Source organism: Ixodes scapularis, unplaced genomic scaffold (genome assembly GCF_016920785.2).
Source record: "Ixodes scapularis isolate PalLabHiFi unplaced genomic scaffold, ASM1692078v2 PGA_scaffold13__105_contigs__length_92229423, whole genome shotgun sequence".
Taxonomy (NCBI): domain Eukaryota; kingdom Metazoa; phylum Arthropoda; class Arachnida; order Ixodida; family Ixodidae; genus Ixodes; species Ixodes scapularis.
Genome location: NW_024609839.1, coordinates 68,084 through 86,599, shown reverse-complemented (window position 1 = coordinate 86,599; position 18,516 = coordinate 68,084). Strand labels below are relative to the sequence as shown.

At 48.9% G+C, this 18,516-nt stretch overlaps 1 protein-coding gene and 1 long non-coding RNA gene across 2 annotated transcripts; one reads left to right on the top strand and one right to left on the bottom strand.

Annotated features, from left to right (window-relative positions):
• Window positions 1-1,329: 1,329 nt before the first annotated feature.
• LOC120838945 lies at window positions 1,330-5,164 on the bottom strand. The gene is made up of 3 exons (XM_040209101.1): window positions 5,052-5,164; window positions 1,816-2,018; window positions 1,330-1,756 (listed from the first exon to the last, which is right to left on the bottom strand). Exons 1-3 carry the CDS (start codon window positions 5,069-5,071, stop codon window positions 1,554-1,556), a joined length of 426 nt encoding a protein of 141 aa, XP_040065035.1. The 5' UTR covers window positions 5,072-5,164; the 3' UTR covers window positions 1,330-1,553.
• Window positions 5,165-8,947: 3,783 nt separating this feature from the next.
• LOC120838947 lies at window positions 8,948-9,280 on the top strand. The gene is made up of 3 exons (XR_006077607.1): window positions 8,948-8,958; window positions 9,062-9,155; window positions 9,259-9,280. It is a non-coding gene; the product is annotated as an uncharacterized LOC120838947 (long non-coding RNA).
• Window positions 9,281-18,516: the final 9,236 nt, after the last annotated feature.

Genomic DNA, 18,516 nt, shown 5'->3' with positions numbered 1-18,516 from the left:
TGAATCATGAACAGTGAAACTGTTTTGCAGATACACAAAACAATGCTAAAAAATCTAGACGTATTTAAGTAGGGCTTTCTATGCGTGCCTTTGCAATGGCTCCCTGCAACCAAGACTCCTGAACTTATACCCCCATTTTTGACAGTTGTCCGGCAATCTATTAAAAGGAATAGAGGACTGACACTCAATTCAAGAAGACTGCTTTTGTAATATCACACCCAAGAACGCAAAATTTTGATGACAAAAATATGCCACCATGCTTAAAGTCCGACCTACAAAATAGTCTTCTACCAGGGAAAAAACCGGTTCCCAGTTTCCTTCTCTCCATTCCCACTCGCCCACTTTTCCCCTCCTCTCCACACAGGTGCGGATGTCTGAACTACTCCCGGTAGAGGAGGAGAGTCTCCCTCTTTCTCAAATGGAACGGAGGAATTGAGGAAGAGTTTCCTTCTTTTCTGCTTGTTGATTGGCCTTTAACCAAAAGCTAGAGCATATCTAAGTACCATGTTCCCAAATTTTCTTGCATCAGAAGTACGGTCAACAACTAAGGCATTTTTTTATTTCTTGCTTCAGACTGCCATTTCCCGGGCTATTTAGAATGGTGAACAAAAAGCTGAAGTGTATACCTGCAGCACTCTTTGGGCCAGAGCATGCAGCCGTGTGACACTGCAGACTCGTTGCAAGTAGCGGAAGTGGTGTTTTTCAGTTGGGCCATAAAGTTGTGTGGAAGGAAGCACTATAAAACAAAACTACCGTACAAGTCAGATGGATTGTTTGTCTGAAAAAAAGTTTTTTAAATTTGTTTTTTAATCAATTGCACCATGTAAGTGAAAATATATTATGCATATAATATTTAAAAGTATGAAAGATGAGTCCAACAAAGTCAGAAATCAAAGACCATCAAATGGCATTGTAGACTACTGGCATCTTTAGGGGACCCCGAGGTCAACACCTGTTCCGTTTTTTGGCTGAGAGAGCGTCCCTGAGTGCATGCTAGCCTGTGCTGGGGACATTCATGTCTGGAAGCTTGGTTGGCGAGCTAGTGTACTTAGACTGGCTTGCAAGGTTTAAGGGACAAGCAATCCTAACTGATGTGGTACAATCTCTAGCAATATGAAAGACCCAATCAGAGCGTACAGCCAATGCAGTGGCTGAGAGGGGCACCACGCACGATTTGGACAGTTCCATGTTGCTCCGGGGGGAGGCTCGCTCAAGGCTCAACCGCTGTTGGTTACTTCAAGTACTGCACAAATTTTTCCACCCAGAATTAAATGTTGTTGCTAACTGAAAGCTCTTGGCTGTCTGTGTACATCTTTCATGCTTTTATTCTTTCAGTCTTAAGTATTTAATTTTACAATCAGCTTGCACTAACCAGACTAGCCTATACTCAGTGATAAATCAAGATCAAAGAGCTAGAAAAATGAAGGGGCAGTCTGCTTACTACTTTCCAGCCTTCGTTCTCCTTGCTTTTTGTTTCTGATCTGTCACCGACTATAACTATTAGCAATTTTACAATTGCTTAACAAGCTGAAGTTATTCATGCAAGTTCTTATTCACATTGAATACAAATTTATAATGCAGAGTCTTATACCGCGACAAGCCCCTCCTCTCGATGCATCATCCGAGTCACTGTTTTCAGGGCTAGCAGGCACCCTTGCCCTTTCCCGTCTTGGGGTTACCGGAACCGGATCATCCGAGTCCAAATGGGATGTATAGGCAGCTGGATCCACATTGTCAAAGGCGTGCTGCAGATTGGCTGCAAGAGAAAAAATAATCTCAAGTATACGCCGAAATAAAAAAAAATTGCCAACTTACTGTAGGACTGAAGAATCCTCACAGGGTGATTTGACCAAGCCTTTGTAATTTTTTCTTTATCTAAAATTGCATTCCGGACCTGCTGCTTGTTCTTGGAAGGTGGGAAGTAGGAGGAGATCACTTTTCCCTTCTTGTCCTTCACCAGCCACCAGTCAGCGACAACGTATGTGCTTCCTTCATCTAAGAAGTGCACGACGTGGTAGCTATAAAAAATAAGTGTGGAATCAATATGCATTCTAATGGAAGAGTAGAACCTACTTCAGTCAGTTTTTGCAAATTGGAGAGCCCGGCAGTGACCACTGCAAGCACTGCCAGATGTTTTTAATTTCCAGGTGAAGAAATTTGTTAAACAAATTTTTAAAAAATATGCTCACATTTCGCGGAACAGTCGCCCTCAACTTTCAGCAAGATGCAAGAAGTCTGTACTTGACCCGAAATGCATAAAATTTGTTCGCATCACGTTTTGAAAAAAGAGCTCGTTGTCACTCACGAGACGCAGCCAGAGACTGAATAGTGAACATGCTAGGACCCGCACACGCTGCGGCTGGCACCCGGGGCAGGCAATACAAGCGGGCACGTGCAACTTGTAGGAACTGGACACTTCATTCAATGCCCGTTTCATTGAATCGCTTGATGCCATTTAATCAATTTTGTTGTACTGAATTGAGGAAAATTAGGGCATTTTACATGTTTAGAGGCTTCCGCTATAGGTCTAAGGCTACTACTATCAAACTACAAGAAATAAGAACTCTGCTGGTTAGATTTTCCACATGGACCGTGAAGCAAAGTGATGCGTCTTGTTTAGGGCGTAGGTTGCCCCGCCGGCATATTTTTTATGGCGCAGGCGATAAATCCCTAGCAAGATGCTGACGCCGGATAGGCTGCTCGGCAATGAGCGGGAACTTAAATTTCGGGTTCGGACAGCACGTGAATCACCCGGGAGCACTCCGGCGATTTCTTCATGGTCCCCGATTTTCATGAAATTTTGCTGCACTCATCAACAAACATCACTATAATAGTACCCCAAATTACGTCAAAATATTTTTTTTTCTTGAAAATTTATTGAATTTCTAATTTTGGTCCTCACCATGTTTTTCTAACTAAAAGTCTCTACTAGCAAAAACGAAAAAGTGACGTCAGAGGAAGGCGCGGGTTCTCTTTGGACTGTAGAATTTGTTCCCAACTGACTCCAAGCAGTTTCGCGGTGCCATATGAAGGCTTTGGAAGCTTGCTCCAGCAAGGAACAAATGATTGACATACTCTATTTTTTAGACTGCTTGCTCGATTGGCACTGCCACTGATGCCTCAGAATCTTGTTGTAACCGCTGCTTATGTGTATGGCGGCAGCGTCTACCTCACGAGCCAGCCAAACCGGCGTGAGCGCCGTTGCGAGGGCTGCTTCGCCTGCGCGTACACAATTCCCCCCCCCCCCCCCCTCCCCCAATTTCTAACTGCAATGCCTACACATTCATACGCTCTAACAATATGCGCCCTGCCACTGATCTCAATGACAGTTGCTGGATCGCGCTTCCCGCTCCCGCAAGTGCAGCCACCGGACGCAACCTTGCCAGGATACGATTTGCAGTTTTGCCAGCAGTTTGCTGCGGTTTTCCAGCATGCTGTAAGCACGTTTTCTACTCATTCGTTGTCATTCGCCGAAGTTTTTTAAGACTGTGTACCGTTAAGACTTGCCGTTGTGAACACGTGGAAAATTTTACGAAAGCGCAGTGTCGCAGGAAAAAGGCACAACTCTTCGAAAGCAAGTTTCGGCGGTCTGGCGGCGTGTTCAAAGCTTCCTTGGCACGCCGAAGTGCCGTGTCTCTGTGCCTTCACACGCTTGAATACCGACCAAGGATCTATGCTGTGTGTACGTGTTTTGCGGGTGCAATGTGCATGAAGTCGTACGTATCCAAAGGTACAACTTGTCGAAAGAAAGTGTCGCCGGTCTCGTGGTATGATCAAAGCTTCCTTGGCACGCCGAATGCTGCATATTTGTGCCTTCGCACGCTTGGGTACCGATCAAGAATCGACGCCACACTAAAGTTCTGAATGTGTATTGCGCATAGATGCCCTTAGATCATTTTGCAAATATTGGCCACGGAGTTCAGGATCGTCTAGCTGTTCCGGTGAGTTGCTATCAATAAAGAAAGGGGGGGGGGGGGGGGGATCTGTATGTGTTCTTATGTACTATTAACCATGGCTATGTTCCAAATCTACTCTAATGGATCACATGGGAGCACGAATAGAGCAAAGCTGTGGAGCAAGGAGGGTTTTCGAAGGCAAAAGTACAAGAAGGCTACAATGAAAATCTTTGAAGTGCAGCCCATATGGTCGTGTGCAATCTGTTGACCAATCACAATTAGGCGAGCCGCGCTCAAACGTCAAGTGCAATTAAGTAGGTTGATAATGAGCCAGCACTGATCAGTGATGGGGAGCTGTTTTGCACAGTATTCTGTAAATCGTCTAGGGGGGGGGGGGGGGGGGGGGGAGACGTACCTTCCCCCCCTCGTCCGTCGCTTCTGGACGCTGGAATATGCTCGTTTCTGGACCGCGAGTGCCGCAAGTATACGGTCGTCAGAGTAAAGTGAGACTCTGATCCAGAGGCACATACAGCCTCATGCACATTGCACTCGCTAAACACATTCACACGGCGTCGATTCTTGGTCGGTATCCAAGCGTGCGAAGGCACAGAGACACGGCACTTCGGCGTGCCAAGAAAGCTTTGAACACGCCGCCAGACCGGCGAAACTTGCTTTCGACGAGTTGTGCCTTTACCCTGCAGTACTGCGCTTTCGTAAACTTTTCAACGTGTTCACAATGGCAAGTGCCAAGGTGCACTGAATCTTAAAAAGTTTCTTCGGCGAATGACGGCGAATGACGACGAACGAGTAGAAAACGTGTCTACAACACGCTGGAAAACCGCAGCAAAAGGCTAGCAAAACAGCAAATCGTATCCCATCACTCGCGCTGCACGCCGCCGTCGGCGTTTCATCCGCAACGTAAATTCGCTAAAAGTTATTCACTAAAACGTTATGCGCTCATATGATATGGACCCTTCGGTATGATTTTTCAGTGCATGACCATGAACTACAACATTCAGTCAGATCTTCCATGAAACGGCGTTTTATGAAATGTCCGGATCCAGTAGCGCATGCATTACTAACACTATGCCCACTGCGTTTCAATCACTTTGCAACAAGGTGTAGTAAAAACGGAATAATAGAAAATGAACTTACTCCTTGTTCAGCGTGTTCATGACGATCAACTAGGCCTGATGAATATACGAGTCCGGCACCAGTGCGACTGGTACAAAACAACAAGGCGACAATGTAGGCCTAGGACTGGTGGTACCGGTGCGGTGAAGACGGGTTGCCGGCGTTGGTTCGACTGGCACGATTGGATGGATAGGTGGGTAGTAAACAGGTAGTAACACAATACGTTTACTATTTGCAATGGGAGGTATTTCGCGTCACCTAGCGGACAACCACAATCGAAGCGTCATAAAAGGTGGGAAAAGTGTTGCCGGGCTGGACAACACACGGCCCGCCCACCTGCAGAACTTTTTAATCGGGGTCCGTGCATCATTTTATCTCGGCATTGTTACTTGACAGGGTATGTAGGGGTTGTAGCGGCTGTGGTATCTGGTGATACTGATTAGTGTGAGTGGCCAAGGCGGACAAAAAGAGTCACTCGGAAGCTTGCTTGGAAGCCAAGCCAGGTCAGGCCATCTGGAAGTAAGGACTAAATGGTGGATACAAACTTTTGGAGTTCTTTTCTATTTTGTTTCTGTGTTTCTTTTGTTTTATCCACGTCATATCGACAACAATATTTTATTTTAAAACGCGCCCGCGACGTTCCTTTGGGCGCGACTGCCCGATGCACAAGGGTTTTGGTGCTACTGGATACTGATACTAAAAACCGGGAAGGGAAAGTATTCACTAGGATGACCTTTGGGGAATACGATAAACATGAAAAAATTATAATTAAAGCACCCGCCACTCCTTTTTAAGACAAGAGAGGGGGGATCGGTGGCCAGGGCTAGCACACACCAGCTCGGATCGAGTTTAGCGAAGGCTCGCGCTGCAGAACCTGCAGGAATCCTGGGTTCAATCCTCACCCCTGCCCGTTTCGATCTGGATGAGCATCGTACCGGCGTGCGGTCGTGTATCCCTGTACTGCACGCTAAAGACCCCAGGCTAGCAGCTTGTACTGCACTGGCTAAATTTTTCATCTACAGCTAAATGTTCGTCATTGTCGCTGATTCAGCTGTCACCGCGTTTTATTACACCTCATAAAATTAACTGCAACGATGACATCGCCGCAATATGTTCGGGCGAGTCGGCCATGACGAGAGGAACGAAAGCAAGTACAGCAAGAGAGCCCACCCAGCAATCGAAAGAGAAAAACCCCGAAACTCCTACACTCCCCCACGTGCACTCGCGGGAACGTTGATAACGAAACTGAAATGTTACGAGTGACTACGGATCGTACTCCTCGGGAAAAGGCTGTGCGGAGAACTATTCCGGACCGCTACTACTAAAATAGTGCCAACGTCATAAAGTGAGGCTAGAGTTTTTCGCAGTTCCTTAATTTTAGTGGTCTTCCCCAACTAAAACAAAATGTCTGGAAATCTAACACGTAAATAAGTAACCCTTTAGTGGCACAAAACCGGATAAAGGCAACAGACACTGTGGCATCATTCCAATCCAATCCGGTCCGAGTTCTTGTGTTCTTGCTTTCCTCCGCACGTGTCGACGACGGGAATCACTGATCAGTGACATGAACTGCGTGTATCTTGTGTCGCCGTGGTTCACACAGAGTCCCGCAGCCGTTTTAGATAGTTAATTTATTTTACTTCGATTATTGACTAACTGGCGTCATGCTACGAGCCTGCGGGAGTCGTAATGAGAGACGACGTCAACTGAGATGGGTTAGGGAGCGTGCTCTCAATCAAACGAGGGATATCGAAAGACGCTCTCTGGACTATAGCAGTGTTGAATCTCATGAACTCCATTCTCCCGGCAATGGCTGCTGTGAGAGTGCCCCACCCCTGGGGTCGCCTACAGGTGATGGTGCATCGCCAAGTACGCCGTCGTTCCTTCAAGGAGACCCGCAGCCGCGCGCGGAAGGCTCACCATTTGTGAGACAGGGCGCTTTCTTTGCGGATGACACATCGGACGACACGGAGGATGAGGCAACCATTGACTCCGCATCGCGACCGTCCTTGCAAGAAAGACTGCGAGGGTGGGTTGGCAGGCATAATGTGACCCACGCCGCTGTGAACGACTTGTTGTTCGTTCTGAAAGACGAGGATCCAAGTCTGCCGGCGGATGCAAGGACGCTGCTAGAGACGCCCAGGCAATGCCCCATTCGCCAGCTTTCAAAGGGGGAGTACGTGCACTTTGGATTAAAGGCTGGCCTTATCAAGTGTCTCTCTTCTGGATTGGTGATCCCAAACGCGGACACGCTCCACCTGACGGTGAACGTTGATGGGTTACCGCTTTTCGACAACTCCAGCCAGCAATTCTGGCCAATACTGGCAATGGTTTCAGAAACGAGAGATCAAGGTCCATTTCCTGTTGGGGTGTTCAGCTGGACAAAGAAACCAGCGAACGTACAAGAGTACCTCGAAGAATTTGTCGAAGAGCTGAACCAAGCGCAACAAGAAGGCGTAGAATGCCTAGGGAAGAAGTGGCATGTTGCCATACGCGCTGTAGTGTGCGATTACCCAGCGAGGGTCTTTGTAAAATGTACTAAGGGCCACACCGCTCACTACGGCTGTGACAAGTGTGTCCAGTACGGTGTATGGAAGCACCGAATGACATTTCCTGAAACCAAGGCTGAACTCAGGACTGACGACTCATTTTCTGCAATGAAACAAGAGGAGCACCACACTGGTGTATCCCCTTTCTCTGGCTTGGGAATCGGCATGATCTCCTGCTTCCCAATTGACTATATGCACATGGTTCTTCTTGGAGTCGTCAGGAAGTTCATAAAATACTGGGCCACGGGGCCATTTACTGTTCGACGATCTGCCTCCCAGTTAGATATCATCAGCGGCAGAATCAGCATGCTCCGTCCACACACGCCATCAGACTTCAGCAGAAAGCTGAGGACGCTACAAGTAAGGGACCGCTGGAAGGCGACAGAGTCACGCCTATTTCTTCTGTACGCTTGCCCTGTAGTCCTGAAGGGCATCCTGACTAAAGAATCGTTCCAGCACTTTATGGCACTTCACGTCGCCATAAGGCTCCTCTGCATGAAAGATTGTTCTGCTGAGCTTGTTACATATGCTGACCAGCTTCTAAACTACTTTGCTGAGAAGGCCTCTTCACCTGCACTCTACGGGGAAACTGTGGACGTCTATAATGTGCATGGCCTGGTTCACCTAGCTGAAGATGTTCGCAGGCTTGGGTGCCTCGACTCGTTCTCAAGTTTCCCTTTTGAAAATTATTTGGGAATTATCAAAAAGAAACTCCGTTCAGGAAACAGGCCGCTGGCACAAGTCTTCAAAAGGATGGCTGAGCTGTCAAGTGCAGGAACGACGAGAAGGAACAAAGATGGCGAGCTCCGTGGGGAACATTGTGAGGGACCGGTCCCACCAGCATTTGAAGATGCAAGACAATTCCAGGAAGTCTTTCACCGAGACCATTCCCTGAGGAGGGTGCAAGGGGACAACTGTGTATTGCTCTCAAACAACACGTCAGCGATCATCGACAACATCTTAAGTTATGAGGGGGTCATTTACATTGTTGGCAGGTTATTTGGTTCTGCAGCCGACATATACACCTTCCCTTGCAAATCAAGTTTGCTTGGAGTGACAGCGGTGAGCTGTCTGTCACCTAGATGTTCAGTGTGGAAGCTTCAGGACATCAAAGCTAAATGTTTCCTGTACCCTTGCGATTCTGGCCATGCCTGCTTCCCTATTCTGCACTCATCATCTGCGTGAACAGGTGAGTCTCAAAGGCTTATGTGGTGTTCTCGTACCGTTTCGTTTTTATCTTCTGCACATGGCGCTAACGGCATGCCCCATTTCTGCGTTTCAGGCTGCGCGGCTCCACTGGACCTTTTTCCGTGTGTGGCACGTGAGCCTCCACGACACACCAACTGCATCTGATACATCCCCTCATGTCAACTGAAAAGGTACGGTGGCATGATTTCCCTGGATATTATGTGGTTATGGCCTAGTTCAGCGAGTGGTTTGCTTTGCACGTCTTGATACGAACACAGCGTGCTTGATTCGCAGGCATTTGACGACCCCCGGGCTGCTTGCAATCACTTCGAGGTTTCCTGCAAGTGCCGAGAAACCCTCGACATCTGACTGCAACACCCCTGAAAAGGTACGGTGGCGTGATTTCCCTACATATTTTGTAGCCGTGGCCTAGCTCGGCGAGTGATTCGCTCTGCACATCTTGACATTAACACAGCGTGCTTGCTTCGCAGGCATTTGACGACGCCTTGGCTGCTTGCAGTCACTTTGAGGTTTCCCACAAGTGCAGAGAAACCCTCGACATCTGACTGCAACACCCCTGAAAAGGTACGGTGGCGTGATTTCCCTACATATTTTGTAGCCGTGGCCTAGCTCGGCGAGTGATTCGCTCTGCACATCTTGACATTAACACAGCGTGCTTGCTTCGCAGGCATTTGACGACGCCTTGGCTGTTTGCAGTCACTTTGAGGTTTCCCACAAGTGCAGAGAAACCCTCGACATCTGACTGCAACACCCCTGAAAAGGTACGGTGGCGTGATTTCCCTACATATTTTGTAGCCGTGGCCTAGCTCGGCGAGTGATTCGCTCTGCACATCTTGACATTAACACAGCGTGCTTGCTTCGCAGGCCTTTGACGACGCCTTGGCTGCTTGCAGTCACTTTGAGGTTTCCCACAAGTGCAGAGAAATCCTCGACATCTGACTGCAACACCCCTGAAAAGGTACGGTGGCGTGATTTCCCTACATATTTTGTAGCCGTGGCCTAGCTCGGCGAGTGATTCGCTCTGCACATCTTGACATTAACACAGCGTGCTTGCTTCGCAGGCATTTGACGACGCCTTGGCTGCTTGCAGTCACTTTGAGGTTTCCCACAAGTGCAGAGAAACCCTCGACATCTGACTGCAACACCCCTGAAAAGGTACGGTGGCGTGATTTCCCTACATATTTTGTAGCCGTGGCCTAGCTCGGCGAGTGATTCGCTCTGCACATCTTGACATTAACACAGCGTGCTTGCTTCGCAGGCATTTGACGACGCCTTGGCTGTTTGCAGTCACTTTGAGGTTTCCCACAAGTGCAGAGAAACCCTCGACATCTGACTGCAACACCCCTGAAAAGGTACGGTGGCGTGATTTCCCTACATATTTTGTAGCCGTGGCCTAGCTCGGCGAGTGATTCGCTCTGCACATCTTGACATTAACACAGCGTGCTTGCTTCGCAGGCCTTTGACGACGCCTTGGCTGCTTGCAGTCACTTTGAGGTTTCCCACAAGTGCAGAGAAATCCTCGACATCTGACTGCAACACCCCTGAAAAGGTACGGTGGCGTGATTTCCCTACATATTTTGTAGCCGTGGCCTAGCTCGGCGAGTGATTCGCTCTGCACATCTTGACATTAACACAGCGTGCTTGCTTCGCAGGCATTTGACGACGCCTTGGCTGTTTGCAGTCACTTTGAGGTTTCCCACAAGTGCAGAGAAACCCTCGACATCTGACTGCAACACCCCTGAAAAGGTACGGTGGCGTGATTTCCCTACATATTTTGTAGCCGTGGCCTAGCTCGGCGAGTGATTCGCTCTGCACATCTTGACATTAACACAGCGTGCTTGCTTCGCAGGCATTTGACGACGCCTTGGCTGCTTGCAGTCACTTTGAGGTTTCCCACAAGTGCAGAGAAACCCTCGACATCTGACTGCAACACCCCTGAAAAGGTACGGTGGCGTGATTTCCCTACATATTTTGTAGCCGTGGCCTAGCTCGGCGAGTGATTCGCTCTGCACATCTTGACATTAACACAGCGTGCTTGCTTCGCAGGCATTTGACGACGCCTTGGCTGTTTGCAGTCACTTTGAGGTTTCCCACAAGTGCAGAGAAACCCTCGACATCTGACTGCAACACCCCTGAAAAGGTACGGTGGCGTGATTTCCCTACATATTTTGTAGCCGTGGCCTAGCTCGGCGAGTGATTCGCTCTGCACATCTTGACATTAACACAGCGTGCTTTCCTCGCAGGCCTTTGACGACGCCTTGGCTGCTTGCAGTCACTTTGAGGTTTCCCACAAGTGCAGAGAAACCCTCGACATCTGACTGCAACACCCCTGAAAAGGTACGGTGGCGTGATTTCCCTACATATTTTGTAGCCGTGGCCTAGCTCGGCGAGTGATTCGCTCTGCACATCTTGACATTAACACAGCGTGCTTGCTTCGCAGGCATTTGACGACGCCTTGGCTGTTTGCAGTCACTTTGAGGTTTCCCACAAGTGCAGAGAAACCCTCGACATCTGACTGCAACACCCCTGAAAAGGTACGGTGGCGTGATTTCCTTACATATTTTGTAGCCGTGGCCTAGCTCGGCGAGTGATTCGCTCTGCACATCTTGACATTAACACAGCGTGCTTGCTTCGCAGGCATTTGACGACGCCTTGGCTGCTTGCAGTCACTTTGAGGTTTCCCACAAGTGCAGAGAAACCCTCGACATCTGACTGCAACACCCCTGAAAAGGTGCGGTGGCGTGATTTCCTTACATATTTTGTAGCCGTGGCCTAGCTCGGCGAGTGATTCGCTCTGCACATCTTGACATTAACACAGCGTGCTTGCTTCGCAGGCATTTGACGACGCCTTGGCTGTTTGCAGTCACTTTGAGGTTTCCCACAAGTGCAGAGAAACCCTCGACATCTGACTGCAACACCCCTGAAAAGGTACGGTGGCGTGATTTCCCTACATATTTTGTAGCCGTGGCCTAGCTCGGCGAGTGATTCGCTCTGCACATCTTGACATTAACACAGCGTGCTTGCTTCGCAGGCATTTGACGACGCCTTGGCTGCTTGCAGTCACTTTGAGGTTTCCCACAAGTGCAGAGAAACCCTCGACATCTGACTGCAACACCCCTGAAAAGGTACAATGGCGTGATTTCCCTACATATTTTGTAGCCGTGGCCTAGCTCGGTGAGTGATTCGCTCTGCACATCTTGACATTAACACAGCGTGCTCGCTTCGCAGGCATTTGACGACGCCTTGGCTGCTTGCAGTCACTTTGAGGTTTCCCACAAGTGCAGAGAAACCCTCGACATCTGACTGCAACACCCCTGAAAAGGTACGGTGGCGTGATTTCCCTACATATTTTGTAGCCGTGGCCTAGCTCGGCGAGTGATTCGCTCTGCACATCTTGACATTAACACAGCGTGCTCGTTTCGCAGGGCATTTGACGACGCCTTGGCTGCTTGCAGTCACTTTGAGGTTTCCCACAAGTGCAGAGAAACCCTCGACATCTGACTGCAACACCCCTGAAAAGGTACGGTGGCGTGATTTCCCTACATATTTTGTAGCCGTGGCCTAGCTCGGCGAGTGATTCGCTCTGCACATCTTGACATTAACACAGCGTGCTTGCTTCGCAGGCATTTGACGACGCCTTGGCTGTTTGCAGTCACTTTGAGGTTTCCCACAAGTGCAGAGAAACCCTCGACATCTGACTGCAACACCCCTGAAAAGGTACGGTGGCGTGATTTCCCTACATATTTTGTAGCCGTGGCCTAGCTCGGCGAGTGATTCGCTCTGCACATCTTGACATTAACACAGCGTGCTTGCTTCGCAGGCATTTGACGACGCCTTGGCTGCTTGCAGTCACTTTGAGGTTTCCCACAAGTGCAGAGAAACCCTCGACATCTGACTGCAACACCCCTGAAAAGGTACGGTGGCGTGATTTCCCTACATATTTTGTAGCCGTGGCCTAGCTCGGCGAGTGATTCGCTCTGCACATCTTGACATTAACACAGCGTGCTTGCTTCGCAGGCATTTGACGACGCCTTGGCTGCTTGCAGTCACTTTGAGGTTTCCCACAAGTGCAGAGAAACCCTCGACATCTGACTGCAACACCCCTGAAAAGGTACGGTGGCGTGATTTCCTTACATATTTTGTAGCCGTGGCCTAGCTCGGCGAGTGATTCGCTCTGCACATCTTGACATTAACACAGCGTGCTTGCTTCGCAGGCATTTGACGACGCCTTGGCTGCTTGCAGTCACTTTGAGGTTTCCCACAAGTGCAGAGAAACCCTCGACATCTGACTGCAACACCCCTGAAAAGGTACGGTGGCGTGATTTCCTTACATATTTTGTAGCCGTGGCCTAGCTCGGCGAGTGATTCGCTCTGCACATCTTGACATTAACACAGCGTGCTTGCTTCGCAGGCATTTGACGACGCCTTGGCTGCTTGCAGTCACTTTGAGGTTTCCCACAAGTGCAGAGAAACCCTCGACATCTGACTGCAACACCCCTGAAAAGGTACAATGGCGTGATTTCCCTACATATTTTGTAGCCGTGGCCTAGCTCGGCGAGTGATTCGCTCTGCACATCTTGACATTAACACAGCGTGCTTGCTTCGCAGGCATTTGACGACGCCTTGGCTGCTTGCAGTCACTTTGAGGTTTCCCACAAGTGCAGAGAAACCCTCGACATCTGACTGCAACACCCCTGAAAAGGTACGGTGGCGTGATTTCCTTACATATTTTGTAGCCGTGGCCTAGCTCGGCGAGTGATTCGCTCTGCACATCTTGACATTAACACAGCGTGCTTGCTTCGCAGGCATTTGACGACGCCTTGGCTGCTTGCAGTCACTTTGAGGTTTCCCACAAGTGCAGAGAAACCCTCGACATCTGACTGCAACACCCCTGAAAAGGTACGGTGGCGTGATTTCCCTACATATTTTGTAGCCGTGGCCTAGCTCGGCGAGTGATTCGCTCTGCACATCTTGACATTAACACAGCGTGCTTGCTTCGCAGGCATTTGACGACGCCTTGGCTGTTTGCAGTCACTTTGAGGTTTCCCACAAGTGCAGAGAAACCCTCGACATCTGACTGCAACACCCCTGAAAAGGTACGGTGGCATGATTTCCCTACATATTTTGTAGCCGTGGCCTAGCTCGGCGAGTGATTCGCTCTGCACATCTTGACATTAACACAGCGTGCTTGCTTCGCAGGCATTTGACGACGCCTTGGCTGCTTGCAGTCACTTTGAGGTTTCCCACAAGTGCAGAGAAACCCTCGACATCTGACTGCAACACCCCTGAAAAGGTACGGTGGCGTGATTTCCCTACATATTTTGTTGCCGTGGCCTAGCTCGGCGAGTGATTCGCTCTGCACATCTTGACATTAACACAGCGTGCTTGCTTCGCAGGCATTTGACGACGCCTTGGCTGCTTGCAGTCACTTTGAGGTTTCCCACAAGTGCAGAGAAACCCTCGACATCTGACTGCAACACCCCTGAAAAGGTACGGTGGCGTGATTTCCTTACATATTTTGTAGCCGTGGCCTAGCTCGGCGAGTGATTCGCTCTGCACATCTTGACATTAACACAGCGTGCTTGCTTCGCAGGCATTTGACGACGCCTTGGCTGCTTGCAGTCACTTTGAGGTTTCCCACAAGTGCAGAGAAACCCTCGACATCTGACTGCAACACCCCTGAAAAGGTACAATGGCGTGATTTCCCTACATATTTTGTAGCCGTGGCCTAGCTCGGTGAGTGATTCGCTCTGCACATCTTGACATTAACACAGCGTGCTTGCTTCGCAGGCATTTGACGACGCCTTGGCTGCTTGCAGTCACTTTGAGGTTTCCCACAAGTGCAGAGAAACCCTCGACATCTGACTGCAACACCCCTGAAAAGGTACGGTGGCGTGATTTCCTTACATATTTTGTAGCCGTGGCCTAGCTCGGCGAGTGATTCGCTCTGCACATCTTGATATTAACACAGCTTGCTTGCTTCGCAGGCATTTGACGACGCCTTGGCTGCTTGCAGTCACTTTGAGGTTTCCCACAAGTGCAGAGAAACCCTCGACATCTGACTGCAACACCCCTGAAAAGGTACGGTGGCGTGATTTCCTTACATATTTTGTAGCCGTGGCCTAGCTCGGCGAGTGATTCGCTCTGCACATCTTGACATTAACACAGCGTGCTTGCTTCGCAGGTATTTGACGACGCCTTGGCTGCTTGCAGTCACTTTGAGGTTTCCCACAAGTGCAGAGAAACCCTCGACATCTGACTGCAACACCCCTGAAAAGGTACGGTGGCGTGATTTCCCTACATATTTTGTAGCCGTGGCCTAGCTCGGCGAGTGATTCGCTCTGCACATCTTGACATTAACACAGCGTGCTCGCTTCGCAGGGCATTTGACGACGCCTTGGCTGCTTGCAGTCACTTTGAGGTTTCCCACAAGTGCAGAGAAACCCTCGACATCTGACTGCAACACCCCTGAAAAGGTACGGTGGCGTGATTTCCCTACATATTTTGTAGCCGTGGCCTAGCTCGGCGAGTGATTCGCTCTGCACATCTTGACATTAACACAGCGTGCTTGCTTCGCAGGCATTTGACGACGCCTTGGCTGCTTGCAGTCACTTTGAGGTTTCCCACAAGTGCAGAGAAACCCTCGACATCTGACTGCAACACCCCTGAAAATGTACGGTGGCGTGATTTCCCTACATATTTTGTAGCCGTGGCCTAGCTCGGCGAGTGATTCGCTCTGCACATCTTGACATTAACACAGCGTGCTTGCTTCGCAGGCATTTGACGACGCCTTGGCTGCTTGCAGTCACTTTGAGGTTTCCCACAAGTGCAGAGAAACCCTCGACATCTGACTGCAACACCCCTGAAAAGGTACGGTGGCGTGATTTCCCTACATATTTTGTAGCCGTGGCGTAGCTCGGCGAGTGATTCCCTCTGCACATCTTGACATGAACACATCGTGCTTGCTTCACAGGCATTTGACGACGCCTTGGCTGCTTGCAGTCACTTTGAGGTTTCCCAGAAGTGCAGAGAAACCCTCGACATCTGACTGCAACACCCCTGAAAAGGTACGGTGGCGTGATTTCCCTACATATTTTGTAGCCGTGGCCTAGCTCGGCGAGTGATTCGCTCTGCACATCTTGACATTAACACAGCGTGCTTGCTTTGCAGGCATTTGACGACGCCTTGGCTGCTTGCAGTCACTTTGAGGTTTCCCACAAGTGCAGAGAAACCCTCGACATCTGACTGCAACACCCCTGAAAAGGTACGGTGGCGTGATTTCCCTACATATTTTGTAGCCGTGGCCTAGCTCGGCGAGTGATTCGCTCTGCACATCTTGACATTAACACATCGTGCTTGCTTCGCAGGCATTTGACGACGCCTTGGCTGCTTGCAGTCACTTTGAGGTTTCCCACAAGTGCAGAGAAACCCTCGACATCTGACTGCAACACCCCTGAAAAGGTACGGTGGCGTGATTTCCCTACATATTTTGTAGCCGTGGCCTAGCTCGGCGAGTGATTCGCTCTGCACATCTTGACATTAACACAGCGTGCTTGCTTCGCAGGCATTTGACGACGCCTTGGCTGCTTGCAGTCACTTTGAGGTTTCCCACGAGTGCAGAGAGATCCTTGACATCTGACATGCACTGTTGCAGTCTCTGCGACTCCACTGGACCTTTTTCTTTGCATGGCATGTAGCCGTGGGTTCCTTTGCCCTGCACAGCTACGAGTTCTTTTTCTTCAGACAGGCGTCTCAAAGGCCTATTTGACAACCATGTATTGTTTTGCTTTTAGCTTGTATGATTTGGTTTTTAAGTGATGGATTTTTTCTATTAAATATGATATGGCAATTTTGCCAGCCAGGTTTTGGTTATGAAATACATGTGCTTATTGTGTATTGTGCTTGTTTGTTTTCAGGTTCCCTGGTTGCATCTCGTTCAGCAATCTGTGACTAAAGGGAAGCTGTTGTTATGAAGAATTTCATATTTGGTAAAAGAATAATGGAGGAAGCTTTTTAATGCACTGGTGCATTTTGGTTGTGTATAACTGTTGAATAGTAAACTGCTTTGATAAAGGCTCAGTAATTTTCTTTTTCTCTTGTACATTTAATTTGTGTTCAAATAATAAAATATAATTTGTGTCCAAATAATGTCTTTTTGGGCCGATTGTATAGTATTGAATTCACCATGACCTGGATTTCTAAAGCGAGTCCCATTTCCCAGTCTTATATTTTTGTCTCTGCTGGGCAATGTAATTTCAGAGAGGATTGGTAGTCCTGTATAAAAGCAGCATTTGGCATACCCATATGTTCTGACACACTTTTTTTCTCCCGCCAAGACAGTTTCTTTTTTTTTTAAGCTTGGTTGACCAAATTGATGCCAATCAATATTCCCAGATAGGTGCTTATGATGTTTTGCTACTGGTGGCCTGGAATAAAAGGAGTGCTCAGTACCCAGCCTTCTATCAGACTGTTTTTTTGTCTTTGTTGAACATGCTTGTTGCTGCTGGTCAACATTGACCAGACAGGTGCTGATGATGTTTTTCGGACCAGTGGCCGGGGATAAAAAGAGTAATCAATATTCAGCCTTCTACCAGGCACTTTTTTGTCTTCGTTAACCAAGTTCATGCCGGTCAACATTGGCCGGACAGGTACTGATGATGTATTTCGGACCAGTGGCCAGGGGACAAAAAGAGTAATCAATATTTAGCCTTCTACCAGGCACTTTTTTGTCTTCGTTGACCAAGTTCATGCCGGTCAACATTTCCCCTACAAGTGCTGAGGATGTATTTCAGACCAGTGGCCGGGGATAAAATAAGTAATTAGTATTCAGCCTTCTACCGGGCTCTTTTTTGGCTTAGTTGACCAAGTTCATGCCGGTCAACATTGGCCAGGCAGGTGCTGATGATGTTTTTTGGACCAGTCGCCGGGGATAAAAAGAGTAATCGGTGTTCAGCCTTCTACCGAGCACTTTTTTGTCTTAGTTGACCAAGTTCATGCCGGTCAACTTTGGCCGGACAGGTGCTGATGATGTTTTTTGGACCAGTGGCCGGGGATAAAAAGAGTAATCGGTGTTCAGCCTTCTTCCAAGCACTTTTTTGTCTTAATTGACCAAGTTCATGCCGGTCAACTTTGGCCGGACAGGTACTGATGTTGTTTTTTGGACTAGTGGCCGGGTATAAAAAGAGTAATCAGTGTTCAGCCTCTTACCGGGCACTTTTTTGTCTTAGTTGACCAAGTTCATGCCGGTCAACATTGGCCGGACAGGTGCTGATGATGTATTTCAGACCAATGACCGGGGATCAAAAGAGTAATGAGTATTCAGCCTTGTACCGGGCACTTTTTCGTCTTAGTTGACCAAGTTCATGCCGGTCAACATTGGCCGGACAGGTGCTGATGATGTATTTGAGACCAGTGACCGGGGATAAAAACAGTAATCAGTATTCAGCCTTCTACCGGGCACTTTTTCGCCTTCGTTGACCAAGTTCATGCCGGTCAACATTGGCCAGATGAGTGCTGACCATCTTTTTGGGGTGAGTGGCCAGGGAGAAAACGAAGAGTTGGTGGCCAAGCCCCTGCCGAACATAATTTGGTCATTGGTTGCCAATGGAAAACCTAAAACTCCATGGCCGGGGACTTAACAGTGATATTTTGCTGACCTTTGGCCAGCTGCTTGCCAGTGGCCGGGCTGGCCAGGCAGGTGCCGAGCAAAAATCAGCCATTGGCCAATG